Source organism: Astatotilapia calliptera, chromosome 10, assembly GCF_964374335.1.
Source record: "Astatotilapia calliptera chromosome 10, fAstCal68.1, whole genome shotgun sequence".
Taxonomy (NCBI): Eukaryota; Metazoa; Chordata; class Actinopteri; order Cichliformes; family Cichlidae; genus Astatotilapia; species Astatotilapia calliptera.
The window spans coordinates 28,182,508-28,200,827 of NC_137431.1; the positions used below are offsets into that span (position 1 = coordinate 28,182,508).

At 40.3% G+C, this 18,320-nt stretch overlaps 1 protein-coding gene across 3 annotated transcripts in view; it reads right to left on the bottom strand.

Annotated features, from left to right (window-relative positions):
• The window catches only part of gria4b (glutamate receptor, ionotropic, AMPA 4b), a 158,803-nt gene that overhangs the window by 54,580 nt on the left and 85,903 nt on the right, over nucleotides 1-18,320 (bottom strand). For all 3 annotated transcript variants that reach the window (XR_013911778.1, XM_026182433.2, XM_026182432.2), the window contains exons 4-6: nucleotides 12,840-13,024; nucleotides 6,095-6,148; nucleotides 4,747-4,905 (exon numbers count right to left, since the gene is read on the bottom strand). Coding sequence is in view for 2 of the 3 variants with exons in the window: in XM_026182433.2 (XP_026038218.1) it covers nucleotides 4,747-4,905; nucleotides 6,095-6,148; nucleotides 12,840-13,024 (398 nt within the window). In the remaining variant the exon portion in view is untranslated. The remainder of the gene's footprint in view (nucleotides 1-4,746; nucleotides 4,906-6,094; nucleotides 6,149-12,839; nucleotides 13,025-18,320) is intronic.

The window sequence follows — 18,320 nt, forward strand, 5'->3', positions numbered from 1 at the left end:
GAACAAATTGAATTCCTTAAGAAATGTTGGTAAGTCAGAGGTCTTTAACCAGGCCAGATGAAGAAAAGTCTACATAATGTTTGCAATCTGAGGTTAGACACTCTTTCTTGGTTTAGAGAAAGAAAATCCTCTGGCCTTACTGAAGATTTAAAGATAATCTGTCTCGGGCATAAAAGACGAGATGTCAGGTTATTCGAGTCCTGACTTGAGTATTTCAATGATTGCCTTTTTAGTTTTTGGAAAACTGTGCATCACAAACAAAGGGTGTAACTCACCAAGAAACCAAAAGCACTGCACGTGTAAACTCAATGACTTACACCTTTTATTACTGTGTATTTTAATCTACACAGGGCCATAATTTACAAAATTAAGATCCTGCTGTATTAATTAAGAAGCCACTGAAACCAGGGGTAGCTCTGACCGAGAAAACATACGTAAACAGCAGAAACATGTGAAACAGAAGCTTTTTGTCTCCAGCTGAAATTATACCCTGCATAGTAAATCTTTCCAACTCTGATTATTTACAAAATGAACATATTGTTTTATTCAACAAGACCTGAAACTGGTGTTTGGGAACATAAAATCATGAGGAAATGGTTTAATGTCGTTATTATGCTAACAGTAATGTCACTTTCTCATAGATTTCTATGCAATCGCACTTCTTTCTGTCACTGGAGAAGTCGCCCCCTACTGGCAATAACAAAAAAAAAATTGCAGGTTTTCGCTTGAAGTTTTTACAGGACCCTCTGCAGACTGCAGTCCCATAAAAACTAAACACATCCCATGACTCAGCAGGTTGTAGAACGACTTTTAACTGCAATAACTTAAAGTCATTATTTTCTTGATGACTCTATTTCTGATAGATGGTCTTACATTTGAATCTAGAATACTAGAGGAGTTCATGTTGCAGTGCAAGGTGCCCCAGTCCTGTGACTGCAAAACAAAATCAAGACATCAGCCCTCTACCAACATGTGATGGTATGAGGTGTTGTCCTGTGTACTGTGATTAAATATCTCCATTTTGGTCTCACGTGTCCATTGTTCTGGACTTCTCGTGGTTTGTCAGATGCAACTTTGAAAACCTTTGCTGCCGTTGTCTTTTTAGAGAAAAGAAACTTTCTCCTGATATCCCTTCCAAACTAGCCACACTTGTTCAGTCTTGGCTCTAATTGTGCTTTCATGAACTTGAACATTTGATATGCTAACTGAGGTCTGCAGAGTCTGAGATGTAGCTCTTTTTCCCCTCCTTTCTTTTATTGAGCATTGCACAGTCTGACCTTGGGCTGAATTTGATGGAATCACCACTCTTGGGAAGATTTTGGCATCTGAATGCTTCATACCAGCAAAGTGGCAAAATGTCTGCTTTTATAGATCCGGTCATATTTGCTGATGATCAGTTCATCAAGAGACTTTCATTAAGAGCATTTGCTACTTACACTTTTAATTGCTATGGAAGCAGTAAGCCTGTACTTAGTTTTTCACTGGGCTGTATAAAATCCTATCTGGATCTTTTTGCCTATAAATCTGCAATTTCAAGCTCTGGAGTTATCATTTTGATATCCAATCACAATGCAGGAAGACCTGAGAAAATAACATGGGTTAAAAACAGAAGAAACAAATACTATCATCTAGCAATGATATCTGTTTCTGGCATTATCATTTTATGAAAAAGAAGCAACAAATTCCTCGGAAAAATGCAATTATACCAGAATAATGCTAATCAGGGTCACCTCATAAATATAACTGAAGTGACACCAAAAATTAGCCAAGGAAACAGCTTTATGCATCCAAATAAACTGCTTCACTGAATAGCGTTAATTAATAATTAGTTATTTCAATCATCAAAGTAACAGTTACACCCAAAACATCTGCCTCTGGCTTCGGATTTGAGGTACTGTGTGCTAACTAACTGATAATGCGGATGATAAGCCAACATGATTTTATGGAGCGAATCTGTTTTGATTTACTGAGGTGTTACACTGTAGGAACTGTTGAGCCATATTAACATGTAAAAGATCCCTGGATGAGTCAGGAAGGGCAACTGGAATAAATAAACTTGTTTATTTAAATTAGGTAAGAAAACTCATATAATGTCCTTTCTGGATAAATTAAAGTGAAATTTGGCGCGAGATGTGCTTTAAAGAAGATTAAAAACTAGCAAAAAACTTTATTCAATTTTCACTCTGCATGTGTTTATACAACAGTTTACATTTAATCATTAGCTTTTATTAATCTCTGGCTGTCTTCCACATCATGTCTTTTGTCCTGCCTCCTCCCCCAACCGGTTACAGTAGATTGCTGCTCCTCCCCCAGTCTGGTTCTGCCGGAGGTTTCTTCCTGTTAAAAGGGAGTTTTTCCTTGCCACTGTCACCGAGTGGTTGCTCATAGGGGATTTCCTGTGTTTTATTGTAGGGTCTTTACCTTACAATATAAAGAATATAAATGAACTGAACTGAAATTGAACTAGTGACTATGATTTAATGCATTTATAAAAAAGCATACCATCAGATTTATATTCAGATTCCTCCTAATAAACCAAAACAGCAGCTTCACTGAGAGATACGGAGTAAGTTAATGCACTGAAAGGCTGTTTGTGTTTGCCGCTGCAGGTTAAAATAAGACTGTGTATTAATGCCAGGCGTAAATGAGGTATAACATCTCCAGTGTTGTCCTTGTCATGCCAAGCTCACTGTAATACACTGAATAAGAATATCCCATTTACTACCTGACGACTCCTGGAACTTTTAAACGCCAAGTCTTACATCTGTCTTTGCAAAGTGAGTAAACATGCCAGGAGGAGGCCTAACTCACTGTCCTGTTAATATATTAGCAGAAAGAAGGGCTAGCTATGACTCAGGCTGTGGACAACTTAGTGGGGAGCAGAGTAATTTAGGCTGAGTGGATTTCCAGGAGAGAGAGCAATTTATCAAGAAACTGAGTGGGGGAAAACACAAAGACACACACACACTCACACAGATATCACAAACACACACACATTTTGTCATGTGAGATCGCCCTGTGGTGTAAACTTTTAATTTGAACCACCCCAATCCATCAGATACGCACACGCTACACGCACACTAGCGTCTTGACTCACACCACTTCCACTCCACTGCATCTGGTTTTTAAAATAGAAATCTTTGTTGGACACTCGGATCTGCTCGAGGGGGGAGGTTCGCTAACCATCATGGCGTGATGCCTTCTTGCCCCAGTGCTATTCGCAATCTGTGTGACTGAAAAGGATTTAAAGTGGGTCAGTCTGTCACGTCGCTGCTCGGCAGCAGTGGAAGAGGCAGGAGGAGCGTTATCGATATTTTTTGTGGGTTTTTTTGATGCCAAACATGATAACACACATTCATATTTTTCATCTTACATGGCAGCATCCTTAAATACATTCTCTTTATTTTGTTTTTCGGCTTTCAACTACCCCAGCAGGATTCTTTAAGGAAAATGGTTTTGCATGTTTCAGTCCATTACCTACAAATAGCACGCACACTATTGTTCATATACAGGACATCTGTTTTTAGATACATTTCCCACCCTCCAGGGCCCAAATGCATAAAACTCTCTCTCAGATTTATCACCACAGTTCTCACAAAGGCAGAAATGTGCACAAAGCTTTTCCATCATATTTGTAAACTTTTAGAAGCTCATTCTAAGATTTAACCACAGATGGAATTAAACAGCCCCTTATTTGCACCACAAATTATGAAATGCCAGTGACAAGAACTGAAAAAGAAGAAGCGCATCATTTTGTCATCATTTAAAAGGTATGTCCTTAAAGGCATTCTCTGGGGGAGTGGACAAAACGCTACATTGGTTGAGATCTCAGTTCAGAAATCAGACACACACACAAAAAAACTGAAGTAAAAAGGAGAACTAACGCTATCAGCACAAGCAGCGGGACCCATACAGTTACAGATAATGATAATAACAATAACAAGACAAAGTAGAGAAGACGAGGACAAAATTAAGTACACACTAAGTCATTTGTAGTAACATTTGTGAATGGGTGTTATGTAACACCTTTCCACTTAACCGAGCACTCAGGGTGCTTTCTACCACACACATTCACACGTACAGTGCTTCCTTATCGCTGCTTAAGCACTTTCTAACATTCATGCAGGCACTCGGGAGCAAGTCCGGGTTTATATCTTTCCCAAGGATATGACTGGAGGAGTCCAGGGGTAAAAATTGATATGGCATAGTATTAAAATATTATGAAAGGGACACCAGCACTTAACATCTAACTTTATTATAGAAGAATGAAGTGAATGGTTTCAAATAACCCTTAAATACACAAGCAGTCTTTTTTTGGAGCATTTTCTTATTTATCTTTTGACCTGGAAATTAGTGGATTTATCAAATTTCACTAATCCACTGGATAAGCTGAGACTGTTTACTTGAATTTATTGGCATTGATGTTTGCAACTAAACACTTAATTATAATAATAACAAGCTGACCATATTAAAAAAAAGAGCAGTATGCTATGTACAGCCCGCTGTCCATCTCATAATATGCTACACAAGCAGTGCTGATGTTGCTAAACGCTTTGCTTTAATATCAAAGGATCTCTACATCTTCTGTACTTTGCAGTGAAATTTTCACTTCACAAATTATGGGGACAGCAGATTGTACAGGATTTGGATCAAATCACTAGAGGTCTGCAGGTAAAACTAGTTGTGCTGTGGGGCTTAAGACAAAGGCTTGTGTTGTACTTCTGCTCTGATTCTGACATGACTCACCTTGGGCGGGGCGTCCGAGCCCGGGTACTCCCTCTGATCCAGTTTATTCCAGCGCTGCATCAGTTTGATGACCATTGGGTTGCTGAAGTCGACCAGCTGGAAGCCCGTCACGTTTGCGCCGCCATGCATGAAGCGTTCCAGGTTGATGTCTTTAAAACCCTTGAGGGACAAGAAGGGGAAAGAGCGGTCACGTCCAGTCACAGATCCATCAGTGGCAGACAGAAACAAGCATGTGGCAGGAAGGACGATGAGGGCAGAGGTATTGCACTTAACAAGTGGAATATCAAAGCCGGTAACTACCAACTGACTGCCACTCGTAAACATCAGATTGAATTTATTTACTGCACTCTTCAGCGTCTATAAGAGAGTGCCACATATCACAGTAGCAGCACTGGAGGCAGTGAGTGAGGAAGACGTGGTGAGCTGTGCTGAATCTCACAAGACTGTGATCACAGTCATTATAAATGTCTCTTAAAGCAGGGAGTGCATAAAGTCTTTGATCCTGTAGTATACTGCCATCATACAAAATATCTTCAGGTTCTTCTGGTTCACATCGTGTAACAAATGAGGAAAAGTGTAACTAATAAAGTTGATGTTTGAACAGTTTTCCAAAGCTAAAAGTGATATTTTCTTGTTGAAAGATTCTCCCAGGCGATAGTCACATCCCACATGTGATTTTTTAAAGTAGTTTCTTATAAATGTAATCGGCCCTCATGCATCTTTTCTCATCTGCAGACTTTCAGTCTACAAGACTGGGAAACCTTAGTCGTTCATACATACTGGATTAAAGTCATGAAGCCCAACTGAATATGCCATAATGCTCCATATTAAAAACAGTCTAGTTTCACAGATTGATGCCCAAAGGGGAGGTTTTGTGTTATTTGCTTTGTGTGACTTTTATTGAAGCCACTTATGTTTCGTGGGGTTTGGCCATTTGCAAAACAAAAAAAGATATATTTTAGTAAAAAATGAGTAAAAAAGATCACAGATTATTTTAATGATTTTCTTTTGGAGGTTTTTGCCAAATCTGTATGGGAGGGTTAGCAGGGAAAACCCTGTTATTGCCACAATTAGTCTCACATTTGTAAATATATTTTAACAGCGGGAGCGGTCTAGCACTACAGAAGCAAAAAATCCTACTGTTATCAGTTTTAACATCTGCTCCTTGAGCAAGGTCTTCAAATTTAACCACACACAGTCTTGAGATCAGCACCACACGGACTTAAATTACAACGAGCTGGCAGTCAGCAGCATGAGAAAGCAAGCCACAGATGGAGTGAAACAAATACGAAGGACAAAGAGAGACGCAAACAAACAAGGACCCTGACAGGAAGTGTCCGTCCCTCACCAGATTGGCCATGATGTAATGGTAGCCTTTGATGTGTTTCCCGACGCTGACAATCTGCAAGAAGGCAGAGCAGAGCTCATCGTTAATCTGACTGGATTACAGCATAACAAAGCTTAATTACATTAAATGAGCATGTGACAGGTGAGTGCATGGGCGTTGACACCGTGGGTCCATCGGGTTTGACACTCAGACGATTGAACGTCTAAACAAATGAACGGGCGGTCACGTCAGTATGTAAACACTCCACACTTCGAGGGACGTGACAGATCTTCTCAACGCTCTCACTCAACATGCAAACAACCACACAGCTGCATCGTGGTGTTAAAAACTCATTTTGAAAGCTGACATCTGCTGGGAAATCCCACTGGACATCCAGGTAATAAGGGCGTGAATCAAGGAGAAAAAAGTGCTTTGAATCCCGGAGAAAAACCGGGATCAGTATCAGGTCCCCGGCAGCTTAACTGCTGTCAAGACCCGAGCATCAGTTTGAACGCTCTCAGCTCCAATATTCAAGATTACTCTTAAAAAAGCCATGATTACATCACAACAAAGACCTGTCCATATATTTATAAATGGCTTTCCCACAAATTATTTTCTCAGAAGAAAGAAGTTTCAATCAAAAAAATTCACCAAGGATTAGCAATAAAGACGGTTTTCTTCATCCTCCTTCACTTCTTGAGTCTCTAAGTGGAAACACAAGTCTTTAAAAGAGAAATAAAGAGAGTAAATTTACCTCAAAGGAAAACAGTTAAACAGTTTCACAAGTAGGGATGCATTAAACTGATGTCCAGGTCAGATATCAGTCATCGGTGATTCATAAAGCTGGCTCATGTGACGGCAGAATGATTTATGGGGCTCACGTCTGTGTAGGTTCACAGTCATCCAGGACACGGTCGTCCTAGGAGCTTGAAAAGAAGGTGACTTTGATGAGAAGTGAAACCTCTTCAACAAACTTAAAGAAGTCCACTCGCCTTCTGTGCAAGCTCCAAAGACTTTGGGGCTGATCTATGTAATTTAGTATACTGGTTGCTAATGGTGGAGCTAACATACCATGGAGAAAGCCGACAGCATAGGATGAGTAATGGGGTAGTAGGTATGAGGTATTTCTCACCTGCTAGACTGAGAGCAGGTGTGAAATTATTTATATCTTTGCAGCTAGTTTTTAGCCACAAACTGTGGTCTGGTAAGCTGGAGCAAGAGGTTTCTTATTTTTATCCCTTCATCTTCTACTTCTTATGTGGCTGTAGTTGGGAAGGGGGAGGAGCCTAGCCTGAGATGGCCATATCCCCCTCTCCCCAAACACCCCCTGTAGGTCCGCTGAGAGGACACAGACATGCCTAAAACGTGTAACCTAGATTTTGTTCAATATCTGGCATCTTGTCAGTTGCTGCGGCTCCTTTCAATATGCCACTAAAGTTGAGCCCAGGCGCTCTTCAGAGGAAGCACATTTGTGCCATGACATGTGACTATAGGTGAGAGTATTCTATATTTTATATAGAATATATTTTCATTTCTTATATGTTGAAGAAAGGCAGGGTTACATCACCCCCACAACCCTGAACATGGATGGACGGATGGACAAGTTATTTAAATCTTAGACTTAAATACTAAGTCTTACAGTAATGTTAATTAACTCCTGATGTCAGATCTATACTTCTATCAGCAGACAGCAAAGCAAAGGTACTGCATCAGTGCACCCCCATTTACAAGCACAAACCTAATGCAGGTTGGCTAATTTAACAATCACATACATCTAAACTCAATCACATCTGCTCTTTTACACAGTGTTATAAATTGCTGTTATCATATAGTACATGTTTATGCAGATGCTACAAGAGTTACAGAATAAACTCTGACTGTTGTTGTTAGAGGGACTCGCTGCTGGAGAATTGGAAGCAAACTGGACAGTAATGATATGAAGGAAGACGAGTGTTTGCTGTTCCCTCACACTCTGCATCACTGATGGCTTTTAAAGCCTCTTCTGGCACTGAGGCCGTCACTAATGACACCACGAGAGCGACCGATGTTTGGCTCATGTCTCACAGAGTAGACTTTCGTATAATTTTCATCATTTATCGAATAAAGGCTGCTGCTGCCACACACTGAAGAAACGCTGAATATTGAAGTTATTTCCTTTTTGCCCACATCTGTATATGAAATGTTCTGCTGGACATTTATTGCTGACTGAGGATCCAAGAAGTCAGTGCAGGACTGTCTTTACAAATTTTAATTTAGTTATATTTTTCTCATTTTCCCTAACACTCCACACGAGGGGAAAAAATTCATGTAATTGACTCAAATTGAACTTTTAATGGCTTATTTAATGCTTAAAAAAGTTCACTGACTGCCTTCTTAGCAGAATTAGCTGTATTGACACTCTCCATGTACATAACAGAACAGACAACAGACACAAACAACATGTATAACATATTTATGTTTTGTAATTAATTAACCTCCTAAGACCCAAACTCTTCCATGGCATGCATTTTTAATTTCTCTTTGATATTTGGGCTGTTTGGGACCTGATGAATGTAAAAACAAAGAATCACCAGATTTTTTTTTTTTTACCCTCGTAAGTGGATATCAGGCCCTTGTGGAGCTAAATTTGGTATTTTGGTCTAGACAACCCAAAATGTGATGTCCACATATGTAGGCGCAAGGTCCTAGGAGGTGTTGGGATAAATTATGGAATAAAAACTAGTTAATATATATACATGAAGAGTGACTATAAATCCATATATAAATGTTATATAGATAGATATGCAATAAAACAAAACTGTATATCAATATGGTTTAATGCTAAAAGTAACAAAATTCAGGACAAAGGTGCACCCTGTTGGCTATGTTATAGTGTTAAAGTGCCTGACTGTTTACTCAAATGACAGACCAGCATTTTTTCAAATGGCCAGCAGGGGGCGACTCCAGCTGGTTGAAAAAGGAAACCTGACTGCACAATCGTTTCTCGCTTAATTGGTGCTCTCAGGAAATATTTTCTTGATGTTATTGTTGCTTCACATTGTTTCACATCTCCTTTAATACAGCAGGATGTTCATTTTGGAAACTGTGGTCCCATTTAGAGGGAAACTGAGACGAAAGCAGGATAAGCTTAATGTATGGCTACCTTGAGGTGGACAAATCCGCACAATATATTTAGGCTTTATTTTTACCTATAAAAACAAAAGACGACTAAATGTGTTTTACTTTCTAAAAAATCAAAACACAGCGTTTATAAATTCTGACCAATCACAACAGCCCAATTCAGATTGGCCAATGCCTGTTAGGAGGAAGTCACTCAATGCAACCAATGCATTTTTTACTGAAAGAAGAAAACTCCAAAAGAACAATGGACAAAATTCTGCTTGTTTTATTTTTCGTTATTACTTTTTAAAACACTTTAAGCTAACTGTAGCTGTATTCCTCTGTTTATTTTCCAGCTATTGCACAAGCTGTACAGCTCATCTTGCAAATCAGCAACACCCCCGTCTGCAAATGAAGCAGGTTTGTGTTCCTAGATTTCATGTTCTGATAGTCAAAGTAACATCTGAAAGCTGTGATACACCGAGAACTGACCGTGCTGGCGATAAGCAGCTAATGAGGTCTAATTATGTATTCAAGTCCTCATTCTGGATCTGGATATTTTAGTAAGCTATAAATGGGAGGACAGCTGGAATGAACACAGGCTAAAATAGATGTTAATGTCTCTGTCAGTAATTCTGACCACTTCTACACAAAAACAGTGCATCATTCCAAAAGCTCTCAATCTGACAGAACATATCACGTCTGCTCTGGGAGACGACCTGTGCGCTGACATCAAGCAAAGATGGAGCGGGATGTCTGCCTCTCTGTGGGGGCAAAGAGGCACACAAACACTCGTGCATCTGCAGAGTAAATTGTTAGAACTATGACAGATGTCAGGAGTGGAGAGCTCCTGAATAATTGAACAATTACACAGACACCAGTTGCCCCTGGGAAAGATGGAGGGATGAAGGTATGAAGATGAGCAGAAGGAGGAGGAGGAAGAGGAAGGTGCACATCATATTCTGAGTGTGCTTTTGCCAACTAACACCACTGGAGATCAGGACAGACTGTTCTTACATTCAAAACTTTCTAATTAGCACATCCGCACTCAAAAACAAAACGAGCAAATACTGAAGGCTTGCTTGTTTTCTTTGTTTCTGACCTCCAGTTTTGACCGACTTCATTGTGTGACTACAAAAAGCTTTGGATTTTAAGCTGCATAGAAAATGCATCAAAAGGTATGTTGATGCATGCTCAATCATCCAGGTAAGTAAATTCAAAAGTTTGTTTCTTATCTTTTGGACGTAGCGTTTTCATTGGGAGGAACGCTGGTTTGCGTGGGGAGTCAAGAAATCCATTTATGTGAAAAGGGAAAGACCATCTCTGAATCGAGGAGGGGGCCTGAGGGTACATCTTTCACCATCTTACAATCCTGTGATTGCAGCCATTCCCCAACTCTGTGAATGGTACTCATGGCCATTGATCAGTGGGCTTTGATCAGTGGTTGTTGATCAGTGGTCATGAGAATTTGCATATTAATGATCAAGGAACTGACCTGACACCCCATTGTTCCTTCAGTGGGCTGATTTCAGTCATTATGCAAATGTACTGTTTATAAGATTGGGGAAACCTGCAGTCAGCTGAGACTGAAGAAGTCAACTGGATGAGTGACGAAATGTCCAGATGAACAGAAGTTGTAGATGGATTAATGGTATAGGTAAAAATACAGTTTTTTTTCAGTGGTCTGGCAGTACATTGGAAAAAATGCTCTAAGTGAAACATACACTTAAACCAATATAGTTTCTATGCCTGTCTGCAAACCAAAGAGCCTAAGACCACCAAAATTTTAAGGAACCTGCAAAGTACCTGCAAAAAACAGATATGAATGCTTGTTTTGATTGTATCAGATGTGTTCAGCCTTAGGTAGTGCAACACAAACTCCGTGCAGCGGCATATGAGAGAGAGAGAGAGATATCTCTAAAACATGTCGGGACTCATCAAAGCTGCAAACAAGATCAAGTATAACTAACTGCATTGTTCATTTTTAAACCGCGCCAATGTAATATTGCTAAAACTTAAACAAGGCCTAGCAAGGCAACAGCCAAGTGCCATCTTTCATCAGTGTGAAGTCTGTGAGACGGGCTGGTGAGCTCAGGCAGAGACGCTAATGGGAATTTGCAGCAGGCTGCAAAACACAGAATCAGATGAGAAAGAGAGAAAACATTTTTTTCCCCTTATATGCCCCGAGGGAAAACTTTCATATAATTCATGAATGTGTTTTGGAGGCTAGGACCCAGTTCTTGCTTTACATCCATGGGAAACTGTGATTGATGTTTTAAAAGCCTGGGTTAGAATTTTACCATTTGCCTTCATTTCTCTTCCAAATAAGTCTGGCTAACCTGGGGGTTTGTTGACAATCTGTCTGTGAGTCTGACTGTTTGCATTTCTTGCCTCATTGGACTTTATTTTGTCAGGACGTTGAATGTGCCGATATTTGCAATGATTCATAACAGGATCCTGTAAAAACCACAATCAGACCAAGGTATTATCACTTAAAAAGGACATCTTGGGAAAACATCCAGCTCCACAACTTAATTTTTGGCCTCTGGAGCAGTTCTGCATAATTGAAGGTTTAAAAATAATCTGCATTTATCTGACATGAGCCGTTTTAGTTCCTCCCCCTGTTAGAGGCAATCACCTTTCTTCTGATTGGCTGCACCTTGCATATAGAAAATTTGGACATCATGTGGGTGGAGCTTCTGTGCTTAGATAGATGTATATCCCTGAGATGACCAACAGCGTGGAACAATGTTTATAGCAGTCAGAAGCCCGAGCTTTTGTTTTACAGTGATTACTAGAACATAAAATGGCCTTATTATTTGCAGTTGTTGCTGTGTTTAGGATGAACATACCCGGTTGTAACAGGATGTATATAATGGAAAATGAGGAAAAGCATAATAGGTCAACTATTTTTATTATTTCTTAAAGTACTATTAGAGGAAATGACTACAAAAACACATAACTTCAGTGCAATCCATGTTTAGAAGATGACATATTGAAGCAATTGTAAATTTCCCTGTTTAGAAAACCCCCCATATGTTTCATTTAAGGGTTAGATTTGTTAAGCGGGCACGTGAGCATGATTTAAATACAAATACGCAGCCAGTTAATTTCAGTAATAACTGGAAAATCCACCAACGAGCAGCACAAATTAGTAGCTCAAAAATGAGAAGCTGTGATGAAGGAGCAAGTAATGTATGAATAAAAATAATACAGAGTAAACAGAGGTTGATGTGTGGGTTTCTCTCTGAAAAAAGTGTGGCAGCTAAGCTGAACTGTGGCTGAGGTCCTGAGGACTGAGACTCAGGTGGAGCGCAGAGTTATTCCAGAGGACAGCTGCATCTGTGAATACCATCAGACCCCAAGCTGTGCACACGTTAATAAAGATGCTATTATTGAGCTACACTAACACAGTCCTGCTAAAACCCTTTATCTTGAGAGACATTTCAATTAATTTGTAAAGGATCTGATACCAAAAAGAAGTAAAACATTGCTTGATGTTCGTACACTGCTGGAAATAGCTGTGCACAAACCATGCATGAGGTTTCATTGATTCAACTTCAACATTTGCTGATTCTCCACAGGTAAAAAGGACAAAGATGACCGATAAATTGTGGTCTGCTAAAACAAAGAACAACCAAATGCTGATGCCAAAAGCTTACATCACCTGTTCCATCATGTTCTGCAGTCTCTCAGCTTCCACGTCGATGACAAACTTCTTCTCCTGTCGCCGGTCCAGGTCCTCCAGCAGTCTCCGGTAGTTGGCATCGTTGAAGTTTTCCACGCAGATGGCGCTGACTTGCCAGTTGTTTTGTCCTGCTTTCTCCATGATGGCCTGCAGGATGGCGTACCCTGATGTAGTCAGACACACAGGACAAAAATCATCAAACATGGAAGGAAGACGTTCAGGTAAACTCTGTTCATGAATTTCACAAACCCATTACTCTAGTTTTGTTAAAGACACTGTTAAAACAAGCAGCCAACATGCAGTTTTTCAAATAAATTCAGTGAGTAATTAGTTAGTGTGTAGTTTTTGTCTGTTAAAGATTACCCACTAAAAATCATCCTTATCATACATGGTCATCGTACCAATTCTATCTTTCATGTGGTTTTTTTGTAACCAGAATAACTCAACTCAGCTGAAATCATTACATAGTGCAGAGAGAAAGAAAGAGACATTTTTTTCTGGATGGGAGCGGAGATGCATTTTGTCCTGTTTATCTCAAACACAAGCTGAGTGATATCAATAAAGTTTTGTGTTCATAAAGTTCAGCCACAGGCCAGATAACATTTATGTGTTTGTGTGAATTTGGATAAAAGGCTTAAAGCTGCCGTGGATTTTCCTCACAATCAGACACATTATGTTGTCATTCAGTATTTATCACCCAAACACACTGTGTGTCTCCTAGAGGCCTCACAATGTGTTGAATGCATTTTCTTCCCCATGAAGCGTTTGTAAAACTAGATTTTAAATATTTAAGAACCTGCATTTGAAAAGCGAGAGCTCTCCTCTGCCTTTTCTGGGTCTATGTTATTTTTTATTGCCTGTTGGTTTTAAAAGCACAAAACTTAGTGACAAAGGAACTCGGTCAAAAACACTTTCCTTATCTGCTCGGGAGCTACTACAGTTGGTTGACTAAGCAAGAAAACACTTGCTTACACTTGTGTGAGGCTGCAAAAGCATTGTGTCAAATCCACAATAAGACAAACTGTCTACAAGTGGAAGAAATTCAAAGCTGCCTCTTCTTTCTTTAAGCGTGAGTATCCTGCAGAGATCATACCGAGGGCACAACATGTAATTTTGAAAGACACGAGAAAGAATCCACACCTAACAGGAAAGTTTGTCCAGAAATCGCATGTGCTCATGTGTAAAAGCACGAAAGACTCTAAAGACAAAAAAAACAAAACAGCTGGATAAACGGACTGGAAAAATCCACAGGATGGTGAAGAAAATTCATTTGTTTAAAACAATCATGTCAACATCCTGACCCTGAGGCCAGCTGAGATGCTAAGGTGTTCAGTCAAGACATCCTCAAAACACTGAACTGAAACAGCTCTGCAGGAGAACTTTTCCAAGATTCCTCCTCACAGCTGTGAACATCGGAGCGTTTACACAGGAAAATGTCTCGTGTTGTTGCTGCTGCTGAAACAGATTTGACAAGTTGCTTAGCTCACCGTTTTCAGCCTGTACTGTGATTGATTGCTCAGCATGTTCAATAAAGACACGACAAGTATTCATATTTGTTTAGTGAAATGCAGTGTTTTTTCGGCCCAGGCATATTAATGGGTGCCCATGTTTGTCTGGTGGCTCAGATTAAATTTTTTATTAGTCGAAGACAGACAAACACAGTTTGGGTAAGGGACCACATGTAGTCCAGTTTGATCTCAATTTGATCTAAAATTACTGCAAAACATGTATTTAAAAAACATTGCTCAGTATCTTTTTCTTTTTTTTGAAAGTTTGAAAAAGTAAACTTTATTGCAGGGCTAACACAGTGAGACAGACAACCATTCTCACTCACACAGATACAAATTAACCTAAAGTGTGTCTTTGGACTCTGGCAGGAAGCTGGAGAACCAGCAGAAGCCATGCAGGCACAGAGAACACTCACAGAAAGGCCCGAGCCAGCCCGTGGATTCAAATGCAGACTGCGAGGCGATGGTGTTAACCATCACACCACCATGCCGCTGAAACTATAAGACAAACTAAAGACACGCCTTACCCAATGGGCTTTTTGCTATACACAAAAGTATAGCAGTTTTGCATATACATGTAGTATACTTTACTTAACAGAAGTCAGTTCATTTTCCTACTATTGTTTTTTTTTTTTTTTGGCCATTTGACAAACAAAAATGTATTTTAAACATGTTTAAATCAAACACGTATTACAAATCACAGTCCAGGTGATTTGGCAGAAGCCAAAATCTCCTTTTCCTTGGATGCCAAAATTGTTTTTATATACAGTAGTCCTTCTCCTGCAGCACGTCACACGAGGCTGCAGAGCCGTCACCAGCCACAGTACAAGAAGGTGGAGTTGGAGCGCATCCGCAGGATGACAGAGCAACAGGAGAGCACCTCTATTATTTCATTTCAGACATAATTCCATTGGGGTTTACAACCTTTTTCTTGCAGAGTTTAATAACTCTGTATTGCTACAGTAACAGTCAGTGCTCCCTGAATGTGTTTTAATTATAGTCCTGAGTATGTTTTCTGAATAAACTGAAGTGGATTTCTTCCAATCCACAATATGGTATGTTGAAGCACATGATGCGATAAAACATATTGTCCATAATTGCTGGTTTGAAACACAAACCGGCTTTTTGCTGGCTCGACGTCGCTGGCAAGACAACCGCTTTCCCATGGAAAAGAAACTCTTGTGAAGCTTTTATCCTTTTCCAGCCAGATCCTGGCTTTTGGTCCCGTCAGTCTCTCTGAGTTGGATGCAACACGAGACTCTGGAGGAGGAGACCATCGTTGTCACGTTTGTGTATGGAGAAGATGAGTGTCAGAGAGGAAACTAGGGAGCTGTGAGGGCGGCTGTTCTCCAGCAGGAACAGATGTCCCCCTTAAACGGACCCTCCTGGTGGCCATCACAATCTGGCAACCCGTCTCCCTTTGCTCCCAATTAGTGGATTAACCTGTGCTCTGGCAACCCAGCTCCCTCTCCACCTTCTCCATCCCCTCCCCAGCCCCTTGCTCCCCATTAGAGGGTTGCCTGTGCCAGGAGGGACTGCTGGTTGAGGCAACACACAGTCACACACACACAGACACATCGTGTCAGTATGTCCCCAGTAATTCCTACGGGAAGAACTGGTTCATGACAATTTGGCTGTTGGTGAGTCCGACCCCACACTGAAGTGACTTTGTTCTCAATTTTAACAGGACAAAATTGGAACCAGGAAACTCAGAACGTGGTTCGATTCCTGGCTCAGCCCATCAAAGTGTCGATCGTGGAATATCTGGGAGGGAAGAAGTTTCATGATGTGAATCGATTCGATGCTGTGGTGTCGTCCTGTTGCAGCACCACACTTGAATTCAGTGAGCTCTTTAAAACGTATAGGGCACCTGAAAAGGTGTGGCCCAATAATTTTGTCCATATAAGTAGTATAGACAGTAGCTCTTGACTGACTTACATACTTTGAACTACCCTTGAGGTGGAATAACCAACTGTATTTTTAGTGTCAATATTCTGAGGAAGTTTCCTTAACATTTCCTTTGTGGTAAACGTGCCTACCTGCAGACAGAGAGCAGCTGACAAATACACATAATAGAAAGGACAGAGTGCGGAGGGCGGGAAGCCACAGAGGAGGCCAAAATCATTCCCTGTGGTAGCTGCAGCTACTACACAGCTATTGACCGAAGCTGTTTGAGCTAAGCTCTCCGCCAATGTGTTCCTGTCAGTGTGTTTGTCGGGTTCTGAAACAATAGTTTGTCATTGCAGTGGTGTGCTCCTATCAGGAGAAATCCTTTTCGTCAGGATTACCATCATATTTTTTCTTTCGAATCCTGCAGTTTGCTGTCTCCAATTACAGTTATCGCTGCTAGATATGTCAAGGTTTTCCCAGCAAATACACAGTTTAGAAAAAAGGCAGTTTGTACCTGCAAATTTGCACTCACAGAGTGCTGCAGGAGTCATTGCTAAAGCCTTTAAATGAGTTATCATTTTTGCAATTCCATCCTGAAATACGGATAAGGGTAACAAGCTTTAGACCTTCTCATATTTTGTTCGACAACGTTTTTCTCCAACTCACACATTTTTTTAAGTGTACGTGCTAATAACTGACAGTCACAGACAGTGGTTCAGTTCATTTATAATTATAAAAGCTGTAGATTTTTGTGGAACACTCCACCTCCTTGTCCAAATGTGGTCTCTTCTTGCTCTAAAGAAAACAGCATGGCTGTATCCAAGATGCTAATATTGAAGTACAAAATTCAGAGTCTGGAAAGACTGGAATAACTGTCTAGACTGATTATTTCACAGTCTCTGGTCACAGCCTAATACAGGTGAGCACCTACGCTTGCTTTTATGAGCAGATGTTTTTGTACAATTAGTCTGAATAATGCAAAAGTGAAACGTTAGAGCTCAGTTCACTGTAACTGACAGAATGTCAGTTGATAAACTCTTTTAAAATTCAGTTAATTTTCCTTCCCTAGCAGGTGGATGTAAAGATAGGTATGTGTGGATATTTATTTTCCATGTTTCATACATGGAAGGATATCGATGTTGGAAACAAAGATAAGATAGCTTGAGTGTGCTCCATCTAGTGGCCAAAATGCAGGTGATGCTACCTGGAAGGTGACGCTGGAGCAGGAAGACACAGACTTTGACCTCACATCCTGTGGTCTAGGCCTCTACAGGCACTGCTTTTGACTTTAGATAATCCTTAGTTAATCTACCCAATCCTTAATTTCAGTTTAGTTTGAATTCCTGGAAACTCTATGCGTTTATTTTTTAGAATGCATGCTGGTCATCCCAGCAACGTCTTCTGCTCTGTGGACCTTGGATTAGATGTGAAGCATCAGATGTTTGCTGTTAAGGGCATTAACCACTGTAATTTATACTGGACTAATCCATTATTGAATATTGGTCCAGTATCAGTGGATATGCAAATCAAGGGAAGACGTTCATTAGATGTCAGCAGATTCTAAATCTACACATTATAAAGACTGCTTTGACAATATGAACTCTTTTCATGTCATTATGGACATTGGTTGTGACTTTGTTCTAACTCCATGTTTTTGTCAACTAACCCCAACAAGTTGAGCTGCCTTGCGAACACTCGCTATGTTGAAGGTTTCAAAATGAAGATGACATCAGACTGGATTTGGTGACACTCATCTCAGTATTTAGAAAGCAAGCATGTTAAAGAAGCATACTTCAATGCCTAATATCTCAGAGAAAACAGGTTCAAACTTTCTAAAAACTAGCAGTAATCTGTCTTTTAGTGGCTCTGAAACCTTTAAACTACATCATAACTCTCAGACTCCGGAAACACAGCCACCCCGAACCCACCAGATACAATTTAGCAGGGCAGCTGAGTGTGCAAGAACATGATATCCCATTGTGTCCTGTTGTGCCACATGCTATATACAGCGCTGGGACAGGAAGCTGCAGCAGTGGCAGCCGAGGCAAGTAAAGTGTGCAAA